Source organism: Haliaeetus leucocephalus, unplaced genomic scaffold, assembly GCF_000737465.1.
Source record: "Haliaeetus leucocephalus isolate CR32 unplaced genomic scaffold, Haliaeetus_leucocephalus-4.0 Scaffold751, whole genome shotgun sequence".
NCBI classification, from domain to species: domain Eukaryota; kingdom Metazoa; phylum Chordata; class Aves; order Accipitriformes; family Accipitridae; genus Haliaeetus; species Haliaeetus leucocephalus.
The window spans coordinates 10,998,943-11,020,755 of NW_010973187.1; the positions used below are offsets into that span (position 1 = coordinate 10,998,943).

The 21,813-nt window shown below is 36.6% G+C and overlaps 1 protein-coding gene across 1 annotated transcript in view; it reads right to left on the reverse strand.

Annotated features, from left to right (window-relative positions):
- Window positions 1-21,813, reverse strand: part of SEMA3A (sema domain, immunoglobulin domain (Ig), short basic domain, secreted, (semaphorin) 3A) — a 167,542-nt gene that overhangs the window by 14,663 nt on the left and 131,066 nt on the right. Inside the window, exons 8-14 of the mRNA XM_010580947.1 lie at window positions 21,205-21,347; window positions 19,907-20,021; window positions 19,744-19,813; window positions 18,524-18,668; window positions 12,550-12,769; window positions 7,350-7,441; window positions 4,691-4,732 (exon numbers count right to left, since the gene is read on the reverse strand). Of these exons, the coding sequence (XP_010579249.1) occupies window positions 4,691-4,732; window positions 7,350-7,441; window positions 12,550-12,769; window positions 18,524-18,668; window positions 19,744-19,813; window positions 19,907-20,021; window positions 21,205-21,347 (827 nt within the window). The remainder of the gene's footprint in view (window positions 1-4,690; window positions 4,733-7,349; window positions 7,442-12,549; window positions 12,770-18,523; window positions 18,669-19,743; window positions 19,814-19,906; window positions 20,022-21,204; window positions 21,348-21,813) is intronic.

A 21,813-nucleotide genomic window follows, 5' to 3' on the forward strand; every position in this document is an offset into this window, starting at 1 on the left:
AAACTTTGCCACCCAGCACCCATAGTGGAGCAATTAATACATTTCTTTTTAAGGTCCCACTCCAAGCAGTCCCACCAAGAAAATACAAATTTGTATTCATTTTTCATTCTCAGAAAACATGAAGATGGTGCGAAAAATAGGATTTCAAGAAATGTTATCAAAATTCTTCATCTCCTGCACTGCAATGTCTCAGACGTATCACTTCCAGGGAATTCGGGGATAGAAGGTGGCTGGGGTCACCTACATACTAGAAATGATGAGCACTGGATACCAGGAGACAGCAAACCCAAAAATACTCATAAAAGGTGTTGTGTTAACTTCTTTCAGAGACAGGAGCTTGGCAGTTTATACAGACATATTAATTGTAACAGAAACATCCTGTGCATTTATATAAACACCAGTATTTTCTCAAGGAAAATATGACAAGGAAAGCATCCAAAAGAAAATTCACTAGTAAATTGAAAACTAAGCCCTTTCTAAGCAGCTGCTTCCATCTATTATACTGCCATAGCTGGGCTGTAAACCCACATTCTCTGGGCAAAAATCTTTGACCACACAGAGCTCCACACAAAGCCTTGGCTGTACATACCAGTCCCCAGTTAGTGTTGTATCTTTGAGAAGCAGATGACAGGCAGCAGACATGATAAGCTGATTCTGTCTAACTTAAGTCACTTAATCAAGTACCCAGCTTAGGGGTACGTTCTGCAGTAAAAAGAGCAGCAATTCAATTCTTAGGTGACCTAACCATTTCTCAAGGGATGCCTTTTCTCTTTACTGATTATGGAGGCAGCATAGGTCAAATTAGAGCTTCAGTTAAGTATCTTAAATGTCCAGATGGTATTGATCTGAGTCCTATGTAATTGGGGCATTAATATCTATATAAGCATGTAGCAACGTGTGGTGCAACTAATATAAAAATCAACCCAGAGAATGCGCATGGGAAAATAAAGAAGAATGGTGCAATGGTTTCCTATGTACCTCTGTAACCAATTTCATTTTGTCAAAAACATCTCCCTGATTTCTAATAAATGTCTTTAGAATTAAAGAATGACCAGAAACACCATAAGAAAAAAAAAAAAAAAAGTGAGGCCAAAATAGGGTTACTTAAAGACTCTATTCCTTGTCGATAAGTTCATAAAGTTCAGTTAGTGACCTACGGCATGTGTTTCAGGTGCTACACAGCCTGAAGGCTGCTGCCCTGTTTGCTGCTCTTCTGACCATGGTTTTAGAATCCAGCTGGTGATCATTATTCTGGACACTAATAATATATAAATCCAGGCAGTATGAAATTCAGAAAATAGTAACAGAATGATTTGCATCAATGGTCTGACCTTACTTTGCCATACACAGTCAAACTGCCTTTTGGGCAAAGAGTCTCTCCCAGGAGGTTGTTAATTTAATAAATCAACTGATTATCAGATCAAACCAGAGGCGGGGAGGGGGAAAGTTGTCCTCTAAAAATTATTGCAGAAGTATCAGAATTCCAGAAAAGCTGAGGAGACTAACGTTTTAAGCAATCCAGTGGTTTCTGTTTGCCCCACGGTGCTGCCCAAAATGCAGTCTTTCTCTAGAAGCTGGACAAAGAGATAACTGAGAATTTTCCATTTGCAATTAAAAAAAAAAAAGGGAGATGAAAAAATGTAATGCTTAAAAAAAGAACAGAATTTTTAAAGGAACTTTAGGGAGCATCAGATTCAAATCCCATTTAATTTAGTTTTATGTCTTAAAAAGTAACTGATACAGAATAGTTCAGGGGGCTGTTTAAGTGACATATCCATTTTGAGCTGGTCCTTTCTATATGCTCACTATGGACAGAAATGGTGATCTCTGAATAAAATCCAGTACTTTGCGAACAGTACTATAAAAGTAGTCACTAAGGTCTTTCCAAAGGTCTCTTTTCTATCTTATGGATAGAAAGAAAAGCTCTTTGCAGCAGTTCACCAGATAAGGAGATGGCCTGTATCAGCCAAGGATCTCCTTATTTTTTCCCCATCTTACCAGAAATCCAATGGATTTTTGAAACAGAGGATCACAAACCTGACCCTGAGAAACAGATGAGAGCTTGCTCCACAAAAAGTCACCTTTGATTGAAAGTCAGGCCTGACTTTCTAGCTTGCTTCCACATTTTTAAATCCAGGGAAAAATTACGGAGCCCCACCTGGTAGGCTCAGGTCTAAGTGGCAGCCAGGGGCTCCCTGGAAGCCTGGCTCCCACAGAACTGTGAATTTAGACAGCTGCAGGGTGTTACAGTGGCTCTAGGATGCTGTCCTCCGAAGGTTTGCCTCTATTGCCAACCATGCGTAGGTTGTTTAGGTGGTAAGGTTACACAGGCCTAGGGCTCTGAACCCAATTAGGAGGAATATGTAGCTTCAGTGAGAAAATAGAAATAAAATTCCTGTGAGTTAAACACAGCAGACTTGAGAAGGGCTGTATCAAGGCTTAGTTTTGCACACAAAGGCTAAATTTCCTTGCTCTAAGTCACTCTCGCTCAAGGGCCAAATTCATACTCCCAGAGAGACATATGGGAGCCTTAGAGTTTTATATAATTTAAAACTTAAGCAAAGTTCTGCTCCTGAAGAATTTGTAGATTTTAGTCTTTCGGAAGAAGAGTAATTTGTAACATATCATATTGGCATGATGGCAAAAGAGGTAGGTTTGAACAACCAGCATAGTAAAACATTCAAAACCAAGAAGAAACTCCCCATGCCATGTTTTTGTAATTGGATGAAATAATTGTTAGGGAAAAAATAAAATGAAGTGATTGCTTTAAAGTTATTCAATAGGACATGTTGGTTTTGCTGTTTACATTTCATGTTCCTGCTTTCTACAATGCATAGAATTATCGTGCTGTTTATATGAAAAACGTCCTCCTTATCAGAACACGAGTAAAGTGTTTGAGTTATAAAACTACAGTATTTTTAAATCATAAATACAAAATGGAAACATGTTGCCGTATACTTATTTGATACAGAGACACAGTGCCAAAAGCTTGTCACACTGTATCATGATTCTGTCATTTTTAGCCTGAGGCTGGTTGATTTTTCATAAGCTTAACTCTGCCTGAATAACGTGTGTTTTATGCTCTTTTTTAGCTTTAGACAATTTTAGCAGTGTAAATTTGTTTTCAAAAGACTCAGGGAAAATTGTAATCTCTCCTGAATAACTAAAGATGCTTTGAAGAAGAAGTTGTATGAAAATGCATGGTCCATTATCAAATATGACTGGCTGCTTTAAGGGAATGTACTTATAAAAATAATCCAGAGCAGAGCATTTTGGTATGATGTGAACATATATACAACTTGACAGGTTTGTTTTTAAATATCCCAGTATTCAATAGTACTTTTTTTTTGTCCTGCCATTTTTGTTATTTTAGGTGGTAAACTATGTTAAAAGAGTGTCCCCAAACAAAATGTTTTCTGTCAAATACATGAATGTTTTCAGACAACTTTCCTAAATACAGTGAATTCTGATTTAAATATGCAGCATTTCAAACATAATATTGGGCACTGCCCATTGCAGAATGAATTCAATTTCTGTTTAATAACGCATAAGGTGAGGTAGATGAATTAACTAAATCTTATTTATAACACACACAGTTTTTAGTGCACCCAGTGTGGAATTAATACCAAATCTCCTCTTTACTGACAATGACATTAATGGAAAAGTTAATAAGTGTGAACAAGTTGCTTGTATTTACTGAATTAGGCTCCAAATCAACACAAATATGAAAAAGAAACAAAGAAAAAGTTTTATTATGTTAAATTTGACACTAAATTTTATGTCTCAGACGTCTGAGACAGGAAATGACAGTGGCTGGGATCCATCTACCTAATTCCAGGCAGAACTGGAAGATAGGCCCCAATACCCACTTCACTCCCAGACTGCAACCCAATGTTCTTTGCATGACTACATAATTCATCAGCTGCTTCACAAAGAAGCCTAATAATAATTGCCCGTATTGGCTCAGAAATGCAGGAATCACCTTTACTGTAAATCAGACAAAACTTTACCTCCATCCATCAAGAAGTCCAGTTCATTTTAGTTATGGTCTGGTCTACAACGAAGGCTATAATATATATCTTTTCTTTAAGAAGTTAGTTATTAGTGCACTCAATAGCAAGCAGGAACTATAAATTCTGGAGTCTGGAACCCATATCCTAACCATGTCACTGAACCAGAAAGCCATGGAAAATTTGGACTAAACCAGACCTACCCTCTTTGTTAAAGCTGAATGGCGCACACCCAGGAATGAAAAGGGTATTGGACAGACAGACAGGAGGATGTCTCATTTCCAGTCTTTGGTTCCACTATCTGCATTTTATACTAGACTATTCCTACACAGACTAGAACTAGTCCCATTAAAGCCAGGGACAAAGTTTGGCTGCTCCTTTTGAATAGTTTCTCTGTCATGTGAACAGATTCCATAATGTGGATTTTTTTTTTTCTAGAGAGCCTCCAGACAGCTGGTAACTTTGTGTTTAGTTTCCACCTTGCCAGTAAGTAACACAAACTAGACTTTTCCTTTCTCCTTTCCATGTTACATTTTCCTGAGAAACTACTGATGTTTATGTAAAGGGATGGGATGCTGCTGCTGTAATTAATATGTCTCTGCTGACTGCCAAGTTACTGTCTCTAAAAGACAAAGACCAATAAATATTTTAAAGTGATTTAAAGTTTGTGCACATAGTACCTGTTTTGTGGAAATCTTCATTGCTGAAATAACAGTGGGTTCCTACGGGGAAAAAAAAAAAAAAAGTTAAAATATAAAATGAGTTCTATAAACACAAAAATTCTGCTAGAATGTTATTTGCTCAACCTAGAAACCCTGAAATTAAACTAGACACTCTGTAGTAACGGCGGTTCTTGCTGTCCTTTGCAGTAACAAGGAAGTTACTCATATTTGCAGAACACAGAGCTAAAACTGGCAAGAGGGTTTTTGCACCCTGGAATACCCATTATTTAATCAACCAAATGAGTCATTAGGATAGTTATTGTTCTCCTAGCTAAGTCAACTCTTAATTATGCTATCTGTAGCAGATGTCAAACCAATATCTACTGTTTTACATGAGAGACTTTAAGAAATATTGAACAGGTTATGTATGTTTATATCTGACTAAAAAGACTGTTACACCTTTTAGGCCCAGCTGCTGGAATGGATTTTAATCCTGAGAGTAAAAGTGGCATAATTTGGTTACAAAGAGTGCAAGTCAATTCTGTATGAACTTTATTCCATCTGAAAATCTGCTACTGATCCCACGCATCACACTTTTAGTTATGTATGTACATTAATAAAGTCCTTATTAAGCTTTTATACTTGTGTAGCTTTTCAACTTGCTTATCCTGAAGGAATTTGATATGGGTCACTGGATGTTAAGCATGTGGACTTGCCTTTACAAATGGGTTAATAGACCTTATATTAGAGAGCATCAATTAAGTGTAACATTTGAATGAAAATTGAATTCATTAGTTTGTTTGCTCAGCTGTGCAGAGAAATATTGCACAAATGGGGTTAAAAGAGGCATTTGTTATCAACGTAACAGATATGGAAGACTTTCAGTTTCGTGGAATTATAAATGAAAAGCATTGTATTCAGCACATTGCAATTTAAGCATCAAAATACATTGTTTATGATGCACATAGACTCTTTAGTAACTAATAAAAACTTACATTTGTACATGTAAAATCTGTTGCAAATTCCCTATTGAAAGATCCATATCTGATGCATACAAGTTCTGCTTATTCCACTGAAGTACATTAATGCCCTCTTTAAGGCTTAAATACATGCCAAAGGAGATAAATGAGCTTTCAAGTAAATCAGAACCCCAAATCCTTTTGTGTAATGAATAAATACACATGTAAAGTAAAATACCAGATCTGAATTTGCCATTAACCATTCTACTTCTGTAAAGCCTTTCTGAAATAAAACTTTCACTCCATTTATTTTCTTTCTTTCACTTTTATATTTCTCTGATCTCCTTTAACTTGGCACTTCTACTTGATTTAGGGAAGAGACTCATACATTATCAACAATTGCCAAATTACCCTGCATTAATGTAATGACTTTTGCGTGTATAAAAAAAGAAAAAAAGCTGGGAGCCACAAATTACTTGTCTCATTTTCTCCTCATAGTTTCTACTTTATTTTTCTGTTAAAAAAAAAAGAAAGAAACCCCCCACATTTCTGCCCTCAAAAAACCCCATGGATTGCAGAAACAGAGATACCCATTTTTCAGTGGTATCTTGCACTCAAAACAGTGGTTTCTGTGCAAGATTTGTACCACTAATGGCAAGATTGCCCATAAGGAAAAAATAAAAATAATATTGAAAGTAATAATAAAAAGATACCCAAGCTCTGTTTAGATATGTTGTATCTGTTCAGAAACCAAAGATAAAGGGATGGCAACTGAGTATGATGAGGACATGGTGGCTGGGCCCCCGTGGCAGGTTTTGAGCAGAGCCCTTGTCAGCACATCTGGAGTGAGACCACACGATGGTGGGGCTCTCCGGGCACGTAAGCATTGTCTTCACGCTGTCAGATTAACCTCGCCCTCCCAGCTGGGTATCAACCCCCTGAAAGTCTGGGGCCTGTGAAATGGTGCCATAAAACGGCACTGACAAAAAGAATAACGTGGGGAATGTATATGATTTGTTGTTGTGTACAAAACATGAGACATCCCTGGGTTCTGTCTGGGAACTGTTTGAAAGGTTTACTTGGCCTCGATTTGCAGGAGTGCCTACGGGATGCCGTAGTTTTTAGGTGGCTCAGATAGGAAAAATGTGAAAGACTGATTTTCACGAAAAAGTATGAAAGATTAGGGGGTGTTTATGGTGTCTTGTGTCAACCCATGAAAATGAGACCCTAAAGACACCTTTGAAAATAGAAACTCTTTGTATCTCAGATTATTAGGCATAAGGAATCTGTGCAGATCACTGTTTTTCCTAAAGTATCTTCCTAGTTACGTTATGCTGATAGTCTGAGTAGTGTTAAGAGCTGATGCAACTATAAGATTCATGTATTGCATATCACTGTGGGAGAAAACAGACAGGCATTATTCCCAGACTTTCACAGATACGTATTTAACTACAGCATGTAATAGCTCTAAGATTCAGAGATACTAATTTACTTTTTAAGCCACAAAACAAGACCCGAGAATGCCATTTCTTTTATCATTAACCTCCAGCTAGCACTGAAAGTTTCAAGGTTTATTTTGACTAGTGTCTGGGTCTCCAAATGACAAGCTAATTAGAGGGGTATGCCAGGCTATTCCTTGGCTAGACTGCAAGAAGTTTAGTTTGCAGCTGTCCACAGAGAAATCTACAACCTGACACTTGAAATCTAGCCGCACTTACCCGAAAGACTGTCATTTCTTCCAGCAAGACTTCCTCTAATTCATGCCAAGTCTCCTTAGGAATTGAAACCACTTTAAGAACTGTTCCAATATCTTGGGGGGAAAAAAAAAATTCAGGTGCTTAAGATGCATACTTCAGTTTCAGAGCAGCCAGCATTTCTTGTAGTACGTAATTATTTCACATATAAAGATTGTGAAGTCACCTATCTCTGAGCACTCATTGTTCAAAATACCAACTGCTTTTTAAAATAATCTAGAAAAACATCACATTTCAGTGGGACATTTCACTGAAGTCTTTCAATTATCAAAATGCAACAAAGAAGATAAAAACTACTATAGTTATTAAAGAATGAAAAGGACTGAAGTACTATTTAAGTGACAGTATAAAATGACAGCTGTTTCAGTCATTTAATTGAGGCAGGAAATGCACTAAATTTACCCAGGCATGTTTTATTGTCCATTTTGAATATGATGTTTGTCATTCTTAAAATGCATGTGAAGATGCTGTCAGAACGCTCAGTATTGATATAAAAACATCTGGACAAATGTTGTTAGACAGATGAAACCGTTAGTTCTCTTAAGTACATGCGATCTTCCCTGTGTCAAACAAAGTACCTAAGATGTATAAGCCCCTTAAGGCATCTATATTTCGCTGTGTCTTAGATACTGATCTTTGCTGAGGGGTAAAAAGCAATACAACTTATTTCTTCTGTTTAGAAATAGATGTGTGCCACCATTTTAATATTATATCCACTTACATTCTTGGAGTTTTGCAATTGGCTTTAACATGAACAAGGCCAATGCCTGAAATTCCAGAGCTACAGCCTTTGGTTTTGTGAATATGGTTGAGACTTACAGCTTCTGCATCTGTGATTTATTTGTTTGTTTCCACGAACAGAATTTACAGGGAACAACAAAAAAGAAAAGAATCATTTCTAGGTTGGTACACATCACTGCAGACTCTCTGAAATGGAAACACTCTGTATGTGACTTTTCTTTTTAACCAGCCAAGTGTAGTGCCCTGTAAATGTATCATAGGAATAACAACCACGTCCCTGAGGACTTTTCATGTTGCACATTCTATAGCAGTAATAGTTTAGGAAAATATAAGGCATTTTAAATGGGTAAAATTCTCAGAGTAACAGAACTATAAAGGTCAACATTCTTGAAACAAGGATTAACCATCAATTACACAAAATTAAAACGTATTTTGAATGTATATATATTTGTGTGTGTTAGTTGAAACTTCTGATTAAAAAGATGACAACTCACCACTTTGATATTGAAAATATGTATAAAATTGAAACAAATAGATTACACAGGTTGAAAATGTCTTTATAAAGTGACTTAAAAGCTATTGATTTCACGAGAAAATTCTGATATTTCAAATTCTTTACTTGAATTTCTATTAAAATATTCTAAAAATTCTACAATATCCTGTAGAACTGAGATTTTCATTTTTCCATCTGCTCCTCTTTAAGCAGATGTTGGTTTCTAAGTACATATTTTTGGAAGTTTAGAAAGAAGTGATTTATTTTCCACAAAATATGTACATTATTGTTTTCTTTCATTAATCACAAATTCACAGATTTTTTTTTAAAAAAACCAACAGTTCTTTCTTAAAACAACAAAAACAAAGCAAAGAACAACTTTTTATTTAGGCAGCTACATGTACAAACTAAGCTAGTAAAATATACTAGATAAGTTGTTTTGGAAGTGGTTTTCATTATGGTTACTGCTACTAATTGAATATACTTAATTCAAGAAATACTGAGAACAATACAGAACAAATGCAATATAAACTTTAAAACAAGAAGAAAAAAATCCACTTTTCTACAACAGAGTAATTCAGAACAACAGATAATTTAACATTAGTTACATTTGTAATTTAATGGATGAGTTCATTTCCTTAATTATCCTGATAATTTTATGACTGTGGTTTTGAGGAAAATACATTGTATGGGTAAAAAAAGAGAACTCTGATCTAATAAATATAACAGAATAGCAATGTGTCATGACTGTGTTCTGTGCTGTAATATGACCGTCCTGTCACAATGCATCAAATGCCATATTCTAGAAATAAAGGGGGGGGGGGGTGATAAAACAGCACAAGAGAAACTGTGGAGCCTGAGTAGGCATGGAGCAGACGTGAATTCCCCACGTAACGTTTCAAAAAAAGGTCTGACTTTTAAGTGGATCCTGCAACAATTGCAGTCGCTTGATGCTCGAGAAAGCCTCTGAGGTCAAAGATACACAGTGTTAATCACTACGGCGACTTTGGTCAGGCCACAGGTACCAAAGTGGGGCTTTATCTGAGTTCTAGATCAAGTTTTACAGAGTACTGTTTCAAACAATTTCACACAAATGGAATCGGGCTTCTCCTTTAGGATCAATAGGCTCTGCTCAGCGAGATAAGATTACTGTTATTAATTTGCTTTACTGACAGATGTAGGTTGACTGTGCCAAATGATCCCAAACATCAGACACTCAGGATATGCATTAAGTGCATATCTTAAATCCTGTTTTTTTCTGATATAATTTCAAGCATGCCGATATGATTTTATTTCCATTGTGAAACACACTGGTACAATCACAGTGGGAAAGAAACTGCTCAGCTAAAGATTTCACCCACAGGAAAGGAAAATGTGACCACACTGGGTGGCTATTAATTATGTTGTGTTCAATTATCATCAGTTATTCAATGAAAAGGAAAAAAAAAGTATTTCTTCAACATAATGAAGTTCAGCAGCATGTGGGAATAATGTAGATTGCTGCAACAGCAGTGGGAAAATACAGAGAAATGTATCTAATCTGATGGGACAGACCTGCAGAGAAAAATCCAGTCATACCCCAGAGAGCTTAACTCTGGCTTTGTCATAGGTTCAGATCATCAAGTGGGAAACTGGACTGTGACTAGAGTCCCTAATCTGCTCCCCGGTTTGTTCTTTGCTTGGGGAAGATGCAATACATGCTGATTGTGTATCTGTTTCTGGTTCCTTTGACTTTGACAGCTGGCTCAGTGCAGCCTGCTGGCAGAAGGCAGGCAGGGCTTTGGTTCTGCCTCTTTTCCTTTACCCCTGCGTGGAAGATGCCCTTTTCTCATTCTGAAACCCACAATAAGGATAATGAGCTCAGAGGAGCACGGAGCACCTTTTGTGCCCCAGCTCCAAGCACAGGTGGTGTAGCGCCTGTTCTTGTCCCATGAGGGTATAACCTCCTGCTGGAAAAAGAACAGTTTCTATGGACAAAAGTAATATTTCAAGAAATAATAACACTCTGCACTTACAAACCTGGGGTTTGGTGCTGCAATCTCTTTTGGCAAGTGCAACTAATAATCTTTCAGTACTTTTACAGTTCTTGGGTACAACTATCAGCAATGTTGGATGAGATTCAAAGCACTTACCACACACCTGAATATTAGTGGTTTAGGGAATTAAGTGAGTGCCTAAATTCCCAACTCAAAGGTAAGAGCTAGGTATCACTGAGGCTCTTTCAGATGGAGACTTTGCCTGACTAATTTTGATAAGAACCACTATAAGTAATGATAACGATCTAAAAGCTATAGCTCAGGTTTAAGGAAGTCTTCCAGTACTGTCTGAAAACAGACAGGAACTCGTTCATAACTGTTCATCTTACTCTAATAGAGATTTCGAAGAAAGTACAATGAATCTCTCTCTGGAAGTAATTATCCCTCTCCCTTGCAGAAGCCAATGCATCTTTCTTAGACTGAATGCCAAACTTTGGTGAGATAAATGCCACCTCTTGTGCTCAAGATGTAGACATAAATCAGCTCCTTATGTTTGTTCAGCATCATACTCTGGATGCTGAAGGGCTTGTTGCCTCACATCGCAGCCAAGGGCAGCATTGCCATTAATTTTTTTTTCTGGGCTGAATCAGGTCATAGAAGACTTGTTGAAAGGCACAAAACACTGCCAGTTGTAGATGGCATTGAAGTCTCTAATGTGTGATGGAAAATATATGTGTTGTGTAAAATCATATGAAACTACTTTTCAATGTTTTATGCAAGAATATATTGTAGCACTGGTATCTAATAACTCAGTTCACAGCTTTAAAGAGCTGGAACGCTTTCTGCAGAGCTGCATTTCCTGCAGTAAATGTTCTGAATTGCTACGCATGCACTGTGTTTGGTACACAAAGCTTCATCAGCTCTCAGTTTACTCATAATATATTTCAGGCATCAACATGAAAGAGACCTTGAGATTTATTGCTTTGGAAATCTGACCCCAGGTCTAGAGTAGCAGAACTGTACTTAAAGCAAGTCAAAAATTGCACTAAGACAGACAGCCAGACAGATATTTTTTGGTCCAAAGCTGAAAAGAAACAGTGGGGTTTTGGTTTGATTTGTTTGGACTTCATGATGCCAATGTCTAATTACTAGCAATTATGTTCGATAGAAGTTTAAAATACTTTTATTCAACATAACTGAAACACCAGTTAACTAATGGGAAATCTTCAAAGGTGAAGCAGCAGATCCACCAACTGCTAATCAGCATAGTTCTGAAGCTCCTCAACCTAGGCAAATGCATATCAGCTAATTTCGGGCCACTGTTATTTCTTATTATTACCTTTCTGGAAAAGATATCTTTCGGAGTGCAACTTCTACTTTTGATAAAATGCCCAAGCTGTATGATTCTGCAAATGCTTTGGAAAGGATATCAAGTTTCTATTTGAATACCAACTCTTCTTAAAACACCTTGTACGTGCCAGATATCTTCATTTAAGTAAAATGGTGTACTCTTTTGGCTAAAGAGCTGGGCATCTTAAGGCAATACTTGAAATACCTGAAAGGCACACAAGACATTTCCCATACCTGGATACTTGCCTCATTCATATTAATACTTCTTATGCTGTACTTCAAACCCACATTTTAATACTAAATTATAATTAATAAGGCAAGATATTTCTAATAAAATTCCCTAATAACAGTAGTTGAAAAGAGAGTGGTTTGATCTTAATCCAGTTGGCAAAGCTCCTAAAGAATTAAGCTATGCAGGCCACAACCTGAACCTGTAACAGCGAATGTATGTAACAAAGACCTCCCCACACACAGAGTTTTGAGTCTTGCCCCAGATCTTCACACTGTTCTGTCAGTGTTCTGTTTTTTAGAGTATGAAATTTTATCTGATCTATGTCTCCGTAATGCCTGGAGGAGCATACAGCATAGATTCAAGACTTCTCACCTGTGCCAATGAACATCACATCATATTGGCCATCTTCTGCATCTACTCGATCTACTACTATCTGTGTGAACTGGTAATCCACGTCCGTTTTGATCATGATTGGACGGTTGTTGATGGGGAATACTGGGTTGTACATGGCTGGATGGCTTCTTGCAAATGTTATAACTTCATCAGGAAGGTCCTTGGTGGAATCGAAGCCTCCAAATGTTTTGCTGGGACACTGAAAATAAAAAAGAAAATGTTTTACATTTTATTATCGATCACTAGAAACTTGTTAGAAATCCATTTCATTATAATCATCCCAACTGTCTATAATGAAATATGAGGGGATCTAAGCATTTCATGACAGACAGCAAATGTTAATTCTGTCACTAAGAGTCTCTATTTTTTTTTTTTCATTTTGGATTTAAATCAATATGGTTAACAGAATGTAAATGATCCTCATACATCATTTTTCTTACTACTATTCAGTGCAAAAAGATTTTCAGTAATTTACTGATTAGTATTAGTCTTTAATTGGCAGGAGGAAGAAATCCTGAATTATCTAAAATCATTCAATATGAGACAAGCAATTTCAGTATTTGGTTATGTATGCAATAGAAAATTAATGAATTATGCCTCCATCTTAGTTTCAAAGTATTGTTTTTTAGAAGTTGACCGGAAGTCAATTTGTCTCTGAGGAACCAAATCCTTAAATGCTGGGACAATTCCCTGTTCTACTGAGTTTTCAAACTCCTACTTGTCTCAACAAGCCTCTGTCATCTGTGTAGTCCCAATAACATGGATCCTGTTACACTAAATCAGATCAAATGAGTCATCTGCTAAATGTATCTCTTCTCTCTCCATTGATTCTAAAGAAAGCCTCCTATGAGTGTTGCTGATGATACTGTCCATGTGAACAGTTAGGTGAGGCGAGTCTCGCTAAAGAACTGAAATAACTCCTCGCTGTTGTGTATTGTGCAGTAATAGAAAAGTTGGTGTCTTGGGATTAATCTGGTCCCCGTGAAGTAACACAGTAAAGAGTCCCTTTGCTCCCTTATATAGCCATGGGTGGGCCAGACAGTTTTGCCTCTCATCTGTGAAAAGCAGAGGGTTCTGCTTTTCACATTTTCCTCACATTCTCCCAACGTGAGCACAAAATAGAGGCTGAAAAGGGAAGGAGAGGTAAGACCATGGGTTCGCTAGCCACAAAAGTATTCCTCCACTTTCACCTGCCACATGTCCCCATGGGGAGACTTGGGGACTGTGGCTGATCGCCACCATTTGCCCTCATCTCTTCTATAGAATTGGTAAGTATTACTAGAGGTTACTTTAACATAAGCATTAGTAGTGTGTTAGAAATGTTGAATGGATGAAGAAAATGAGCCACAATGGCATTAAATCACCAGTCCAAAGATACTTGGCAAAGAACTTGGTGTCCCCCACTCCTAATCTGTTCAAATACCTATTTAAGACATATAAAACTCTGAAACCCAGTTGACAATAATTATGTTTGCGGCACTTGAACCTCAAATAGAAACAGCTGGTGTTAAAATGGCCTACATAATTTGCCCTTTATATCCACATAGAGAATATCTTCCAATTAAATTAAAAACCTAGAGGACAACATCTTATTAACCAAGAATCCAGACCTTGCAGGACGCTCAGCAGAAGAAATCAATTGTCTTTCCTATCACCTTGATCCAAATTATTAATAATTCATCAGAAATGAAATAAAAAAATCAATGTTGTCAAAAGCAGTAGTTGTTATACTCAACAAAGGGACACTGCCAGCATGGACATATAAAGTGTAAATTTTCCCTTTTTGGCATATTTGTTAGTAAGCAAATTCCTACATTCTCTTCCATTACATGGTATGGAAGGGAGGAAAGGAGGGAGGGAGAATATTTGATTAATGCATGTGGAGCAGACTAAGCAGAAAGCAAGTTAGTTATCTACTTTATAGTGTCAACATTTTTCAGCCTTTCTATTATTACATGTTCTTGCTTTCTTCTACAGAAATATTACAAAGAGAAAATCAGATAGGCTTTTTATAATCATTGGCCAAACCATTGTCTGCCTCAAAAATTGTGTTTAAAATGCTACACTTCAATTTTAAGTTTGCTTTACATCTCGATTAATATTCTAACTACCGTTCAATACTAATTACTCAGATTAATTAGATAATGATTAAGTAGATAATATATGTAAAGTGCTTTAAGTATAAAAATCGCTACACAAGAACTAAGTATTGTTAATTGCAGCTGGGCAAACACTGAAAAAAACAGTAAATGAATATTCATTTCAGTGTTAAGTAAATGAATTTCAGCTGTGTTTCAATTGCTTGAATATTTACTTTCTAGCTTATTTTCTAACAAAGGATTTTACTTGAGCAATGTTGACCAAGATATATTTTATGCAGAAAAATCATAAAACTAGCATTAGTGCCATAATTCTGTGTGTTTAACTGAGACTCCCAATTCTGAGAGCAAGATTACTCCTTGGATCCCCTGCTTTTCTGGGAATAAAAAAATGACAGTGCATTACTTGGACTAGGCTGTGGCTCAGATTCATCCCACCCCACTTTAGGAAACTGACTGAGATGAAATCAAACTCTCATTGCTGTAACTCCCTCCTTTTTCAATGGAGTGAAATGGGCACCATCAGTAGGTGAGATGTAGCCCATCCATAGTTCAAATTGCTTTCAGAGGAATCTCAACTCATAAAGTAAGGAATAGAATAGAATAGAATAGAATAGAATGGAATAGAATAGAATAGAATAGTTGTCCTGAGGAGGAAAGTCCTGTCATGTTTACTTATGTTATGGCCACAAAACCAGGATATACAAAGACATTATCCTTGATGCTAATGACAGGACTGATTTTGATATTAGTGGGTCTAGGTCAAGCTAACTGGCAAGGCATTTCATCAGAACTCATGCTTATATACCTAATCAATCCCACTCATAGTAAGGAAATAGAAAGTTTTCAGGTGCCAAAAGATAGGCATGAATACAAATATCCTGAGAAAGTTTGTAGAAATAAGCTTGATCTTGGATTCAAGCAGAGTCAAAGACTCTTGCATTTAACATCCACTCCCAGTTGTTGGTCCCCAGTACGCTATGTCAGGGGTTTTTATCAGTCAGGAGGAGGTAACTAGGCTCTCCCCTAACTGGCCTATTTGGGAATCCAACACAATAAATCAATAGCTACATTTTAATGGGAATAAAAAGTGCTTTGCTCATAACTGAAGATAGACTCTTGGTACCATGAAGCAGAGAAAACTTGAGCTCTGCAGCTGAATTCACAGAAAGTCAGATATGAATTCAGGATGAGGTACCTCATTCAAGATGAGGTATACACGAAAATCCTCCCTCCTCTCCCAAATATTGTTAAAAGATTAAAAAAAAATAATCTATAGGTCTTAAAGGAAAAATCCTGGCAAATTCTTTGTTAAATGGGAAGCTGATGTGGAATTGTTTGCAAAGTTTTCTGACTTTTCAAAAGAGCCATTAACTTTCCTTTTTTCTTTACTTGTACTGGGCAAGCCACCAGATGCTGAAAAGTTTACTGGCACCTCACGTATTAAATTCCTCAGATAATTCAGCACTGTTTAACTGCAGTGAGATCTGGAACTGAATCACTGTAAGAAGTTCAGGTTTTGTTTCTCTTTTCCCTTTCCCCATTTCTTGGAAAAGGAAGCCACAAGTCTGACATCCAAAAGAACTTCAAAAACCTTTCTTCTTTATTCTCAACAGGTCTTCAAAGCCATTGAAAATACATCTAATTTCATCACTTTAGAAACAAAAAGCTTTTTTTCAGCCAGAAATAGCTCTCGTTTTAAAATTCAGTTTTTACAATAGAATGATTTTAGCAACTATGAGGAGAAAAAATCTTTTTCAAAGTGGTAGACACCAGGATTAGAGTCACTGGCAGTGCACTAGGAGAAACTGATGGCCTCAGCCACTCTTTAATTAACATCATTTACAGTGGCATGGCCTCTTGCACTATACGATGAGGCTGCAGGGCTATGTAGAATTGCATCATTGGGGATCACATTTTCCCTTAGGCAAGAAAAATGTTTACAATGAAACCTGAACATCTTCGCACTTTCTTTGTGCGTCTTAGTGTGTTATAGTGAAATTGTAAGGGTAAAATCCATTCTGAGACAGTAGCCAGAAATAAAAAAAAATATAACTTAACAGTATTTCCCTACTTTGGCAAAAGATCTGGTGGCTTAGGTCACTTAGCCACTTAGGGGTGGATTCAGGTCCCTGCTTTTCTGCTTGTCCTTGGGAATTTGATCAAGTTAGTCTTCTCCCATACAGATCTCAGTTCAAGACCCTCAGACAAGTCTTAGAATAACCCACAGGCTCTGAGGCAGGCAGAACTGTGTTGCCAGTCTCTAGGGCACATATTTGACTTGTGCATTCAGAATCTCAATAGCGCTGCGTCCGATCTCTGCTGAGGAATGAATGTAACAGAGCCACTGTGCAGCAGCCGGTTCTTTATCTCAGTCTATTTCTGTGATAGAAACATGTAACATTCTTCTTTGTCTGTAGTTTTAAATAATATCTATTGTTTGTTTTTGTTTAGAAAGGTTAATCAATTCTGGAATCAAAGAGGAATATAAACAAACAGAATAAGGAACATTAACTTATGAAGTCTGTCAGACTGAAAAGAAGATGACATTAGTTATACAAGAAATACCAAAAATATCTACTGATTCACATTTTCCACAGGGATATAAAATAATACAACTTCAAAAAAAAGCCTCTGACATATCAGCATTAACTATCGTAATTAAAAAAAAAAAAATTTCAGCATCAAATGAGAAATAAAACCTCTCCTATGCTGCAGAACTTGTATTTTAACTCTGGAAAAAATCAGGAATCCTTTTAGCAGTCATAGTGAGGGAGCAAGGAGTGCTGAGGAATCTGGCTGTCAGGGAGCCACTGTTTTCTTTTACTTAGGAAGTCATTTTCATTAGGCTCAGCTTATATATTGTCTAACTGTTGGAGATGGTTGAAAGATCAGGTTTGAAAGAACAATTTCAAAACATACCAGGCAAAAGTAGAAAAACTGATGATGTAAAAGAAAGGATCAAAGTTATTCCTGGTTTGGTTTTTGCCTTATATTTAAGGAGACTTTTGAAAGAATATTATAGACAGATATATTATTTACATTTATATTTATATGCTTATATGTATACATGTGTACACATATATTTAATCTTCAGCAATGATATTTTAGAACTTAAATGGGCCAAGCTGCTTTATACTAGCTACGGAGCTACTCCAATGTATACAATTAATGCTTTTTTTCATAGATGTCCCATCTTCTTAGCCTACTGGTAATTTCAGTTAAATATTTCTAGAATGTGATGACATCAGTTGGGAGTTGTAAATATGGATGTCTTATATACACTGTATTTTAGTCATTCATAAACTAGAAACAGAGAAACAGGTAGAAGCACAGATTTTTAAAAATGCCAGTGGAAGTCAGAAATTATTATAGTCACTCTGTCACCCATTGCAGAAATATCTGTCCTACTATACTAGATTTAATGTTGAGAACAATTGAAAGTTTCTTAACAGCCAGGCAGATGCTCTGTTTTCTGTCCATTCTCACAAAGAATGGCTCAGCCAATATTTGGAACAAAGACAAATTCCAAGGAAAGGATAATGCAGAGTAATTTATTAAACATTTGACTTTCAGTAAAGTTACCCAGCCATTGCTCAAACTTCTGCCGAAGTTGTTAATATGAATGCCAAAATTAAAATCCAAATGAAGTTGCTATTGCAGTTTCATACTTTACAAGAAAATTAGTACTTTTGGGGTCTAGAGGAATTGTTAGCTTTCCCTTCTGCCACCCTATCCATTTCATTATCTTCTTCAGTTTCTTTCCCGGGTATCAGCTCAAAGACCATGTAATGTGTGAAAATATTTTCCACAGTTTTCCTTTTTTAGATTACTGTATTTCTTAGGGTACTTACAGTTCCTGGCCGTGGATATGGCACTCGCCCTTGGTAGGGAACCCACTGGTAGTTTGGGCCATCTCGGTGGGCATAGGGACCAAGAAATACCCTCCTCACATCAGTCATGCTGTACGTACACACTGCTGACCCCTTGAAGATATTACTAAAAATGAGGGGAGAAGAAATCAAATAAGATTCTTTAAATTATCGGTTGGTTTAATCAAGTGGAAGAGCTATGGGAATAGCAGCTTGTTGCTTCCTAATTTATTGCATGTGCTGATTATCAAAACTCTGACCTGCTCTCAGAGCAATCCTAACTCACCTCCTGTGAAAGTTCAGCATAACTGATACGATCTCTCAGACATTTTCCTAAGCAGATGGCTGCTATTCTACTATTTAAAACATATTGTCCCCAGAAGGCCAAAGCCCCGATCTGAGTAAACTTCAACAGGGCTGTCCCTAGAGGACTATTCCATTCTTTCCTACACTTCACATCTTTCTATTTTTTTTAGCAGTCTCTTCCGTCTGTTGGGCAGCACCCACGCAAATTTCATGTTGTTTCTTACTTCGAGATTTCTTACAGAAGACAGTAAGCACTTGTAAATCTCCCTCTTCCATGCCTGGTTATCACTAGAAACATTCTTTCTGTTTAGAAACTAAAACTTTTGACCTTCACAGATAAATGTGGCAATGCAACCAGTACTGCAAACCTTCCTCAGGCCAAAGCTACAAGTATAATTCTGTTCTTGGTGAAAACACAATGAAACCAAAACATTCAAGTCACAGTTCTATGTGATTTAATAACACAACTTTTTGAAAGATCATTAAACTTTCCAGATTTCAGCAATATTTTTTACTAGTATCTCCTTGAGTAGCCAATTTCTTACACCACAGATTTTCTGTTTCACCCTGCCCTCAAACAAGCATATTTATGCTTGTCTTATTTTTCCAGGTCTGTGTGGAAAGGGCTACAAATTTTGATCCCCACTATAAAAAGCCAATTCAACAGCCAGAACAGCCTGAGAAACTGATAGTCTTTGTGATTACTAGCTTCAGAGTGATGATGTACATTGCTCATAAGAAAAGAAACCTAATTCATTACTTCTTACTGCCACTGACTTCTCAAGTTCAAAGGTTAAAAATATTTTGTGTTTCTTAAAAACATTTTTAACAAAGAGACCTCTTTAAAACAAGCAGCCACCCAAGTTTCCATGCAAGTAAAATGATACGTTCTATACCTGGAAGTTGTAAACACTCCATAGACTATTGGATTTTTAGGGTCTTTTGAGTTCATTAGGAACACATCCTCTGTAAAATAACAAGAGATGGAAAAGAAAACTAAGTTAAATTCATATGGATAATACCCAAAGTTTTGTATTCAAAGCCATTTTTGCCACTTACGTAGTTCATCAAAGTGTGTGTCAATGCCATTGGGTCCTGGCACAGAACAAATCAGACGTGCTTTGAGGAAAGTTGTCCATTTGTTAACAAGGCTCCTGTGTCCACCAAAGTCATTCTAATAACAAAAGTATTTTGCATTAATATCTAGTAACAGTCTTTGTATGAAGTACCAACAGAGTACAGAGAAAATACAGCAAATAACCACAAGATACTACTTACAGAAAACAGAGAAAAGAATTCACCTTCTACATACAAAAGCATTATTATGTTGTCAAAGACACTAATTCTGAATTGCTTTTATTTTACATTGTACTGCAACATATTTCACAGTAGTACATCATTTAAAAAAAAAACAAAACAAAACCCCCCAAACATCTTTATATATTGTAATACATATATAACACGGGAGAAAGAGAGACAGGCAGAATATTTTGCTCCAGAGGTCCCAGGCTGCCATGTCCTGGTAAAGCTGAAGGGGTTTATTATTCTTAACTGGGTAGCAACAAAGTAGAAATGTAAGTTGCCAGTGAACAAAGTAGATAAAAATGCCAGAACAGTGGGATCAGTTGTATGGCTGCAAAACTTATGAATAAAGTGCACCAAGGACTCCAAACTTATGGGGTAATTGGTTTTCAAGCAGCTACCTCTGGATTTGAGGAGATAAATTGAAATTGTGCTTATGGATTAACATGGATTTTTACTGTAAACATCATAGTTGCCAAAGCTACAACATTTATTAATATAATTTCATTTGTAGAAATATTTTTAAAAGTCTGTCAGAAAAATATTTGGATGTTTATCAGTGCGGATGAATGATTCAATCTGCAGTCATTAAGGGTCTTCTGAATGGTTGCCTGTTTCTACAGCTAAGCTTAAACAACTGTTTCTTTAAATCTTCCTTTACCTCTGTTTTAAAGATTTTCACTAATGTGGGAATGAAAAGGTATTAACATTCCTTTAAAAAGTAAATTCTTCAAATGTTTTTGGCCTACCTGGAAGTATCACATTTCCTGCAAAAGATTCTCTCTTTTGCAGACATGTTCTAAGCCTCAGAAGATGCCCATGACTTTTTAAACAAAACATCGTAGTTTGTGTCATCTTCCCCAAACAGAGAAGAACTGAATAGTATACTTTTGGGTGTTATCCCCTAACTATTTTTCACTTGGGCTGACCTCTGCTTTAGTACAATGCCAGTGTTAATACTGAATGTTTACAGGCAAGAAAATGCAGTTTCTAAAACCACTCGCACAGCATCCTGCAAGTGTACTCAATCTCACATGAAGAAGTCATCATTTTACCTTGCAGATCTGCCCTATTCTGGCATGAGTGGCTTTTCCAGTGTGCTCTCCATCAATTGCATTTTCACGGAAGAAAAAATAGATTTTGTCATCTTCTGGATTGTCACTCTCTGGTATCAGGTGAGCACTAACAAATCTAGGATCTGAGAAGACAAAACCGTTGTGCATGTTACTACTCCATGAATTGAATCACTTGCCTTCCTTGTATAAATGAATTGTGATTTTGCTTCCCAAGAATCAATCTTTGCCTCAAATGGCAAATATATCTATGTTAGGTACATCACCACCCATTAACATGTGGCAGGTATTTACATTCCTCTTAACTTTAATAGAGGTGTTTACTACAGATACTTAATGAACAGATCTTAACTTGATTATTGGAGCAATTAAACATTCATGAAATCTGTTTACAAATGGTTTTATAACATTACAGCATGGCTTCCTAATTCCACATATTTACTACTGACATTTTTCTTGTTTCTTTGGATTTTTTGACTTTGGTCAGTAATCTTTCTGTATGTGTCACACATAAAATGAGAGAATTATTGAGATAAATGTAAAATTCCTAACTTTAGCAACAATGAAGAATATATAAAGAAAGTTTTTTAC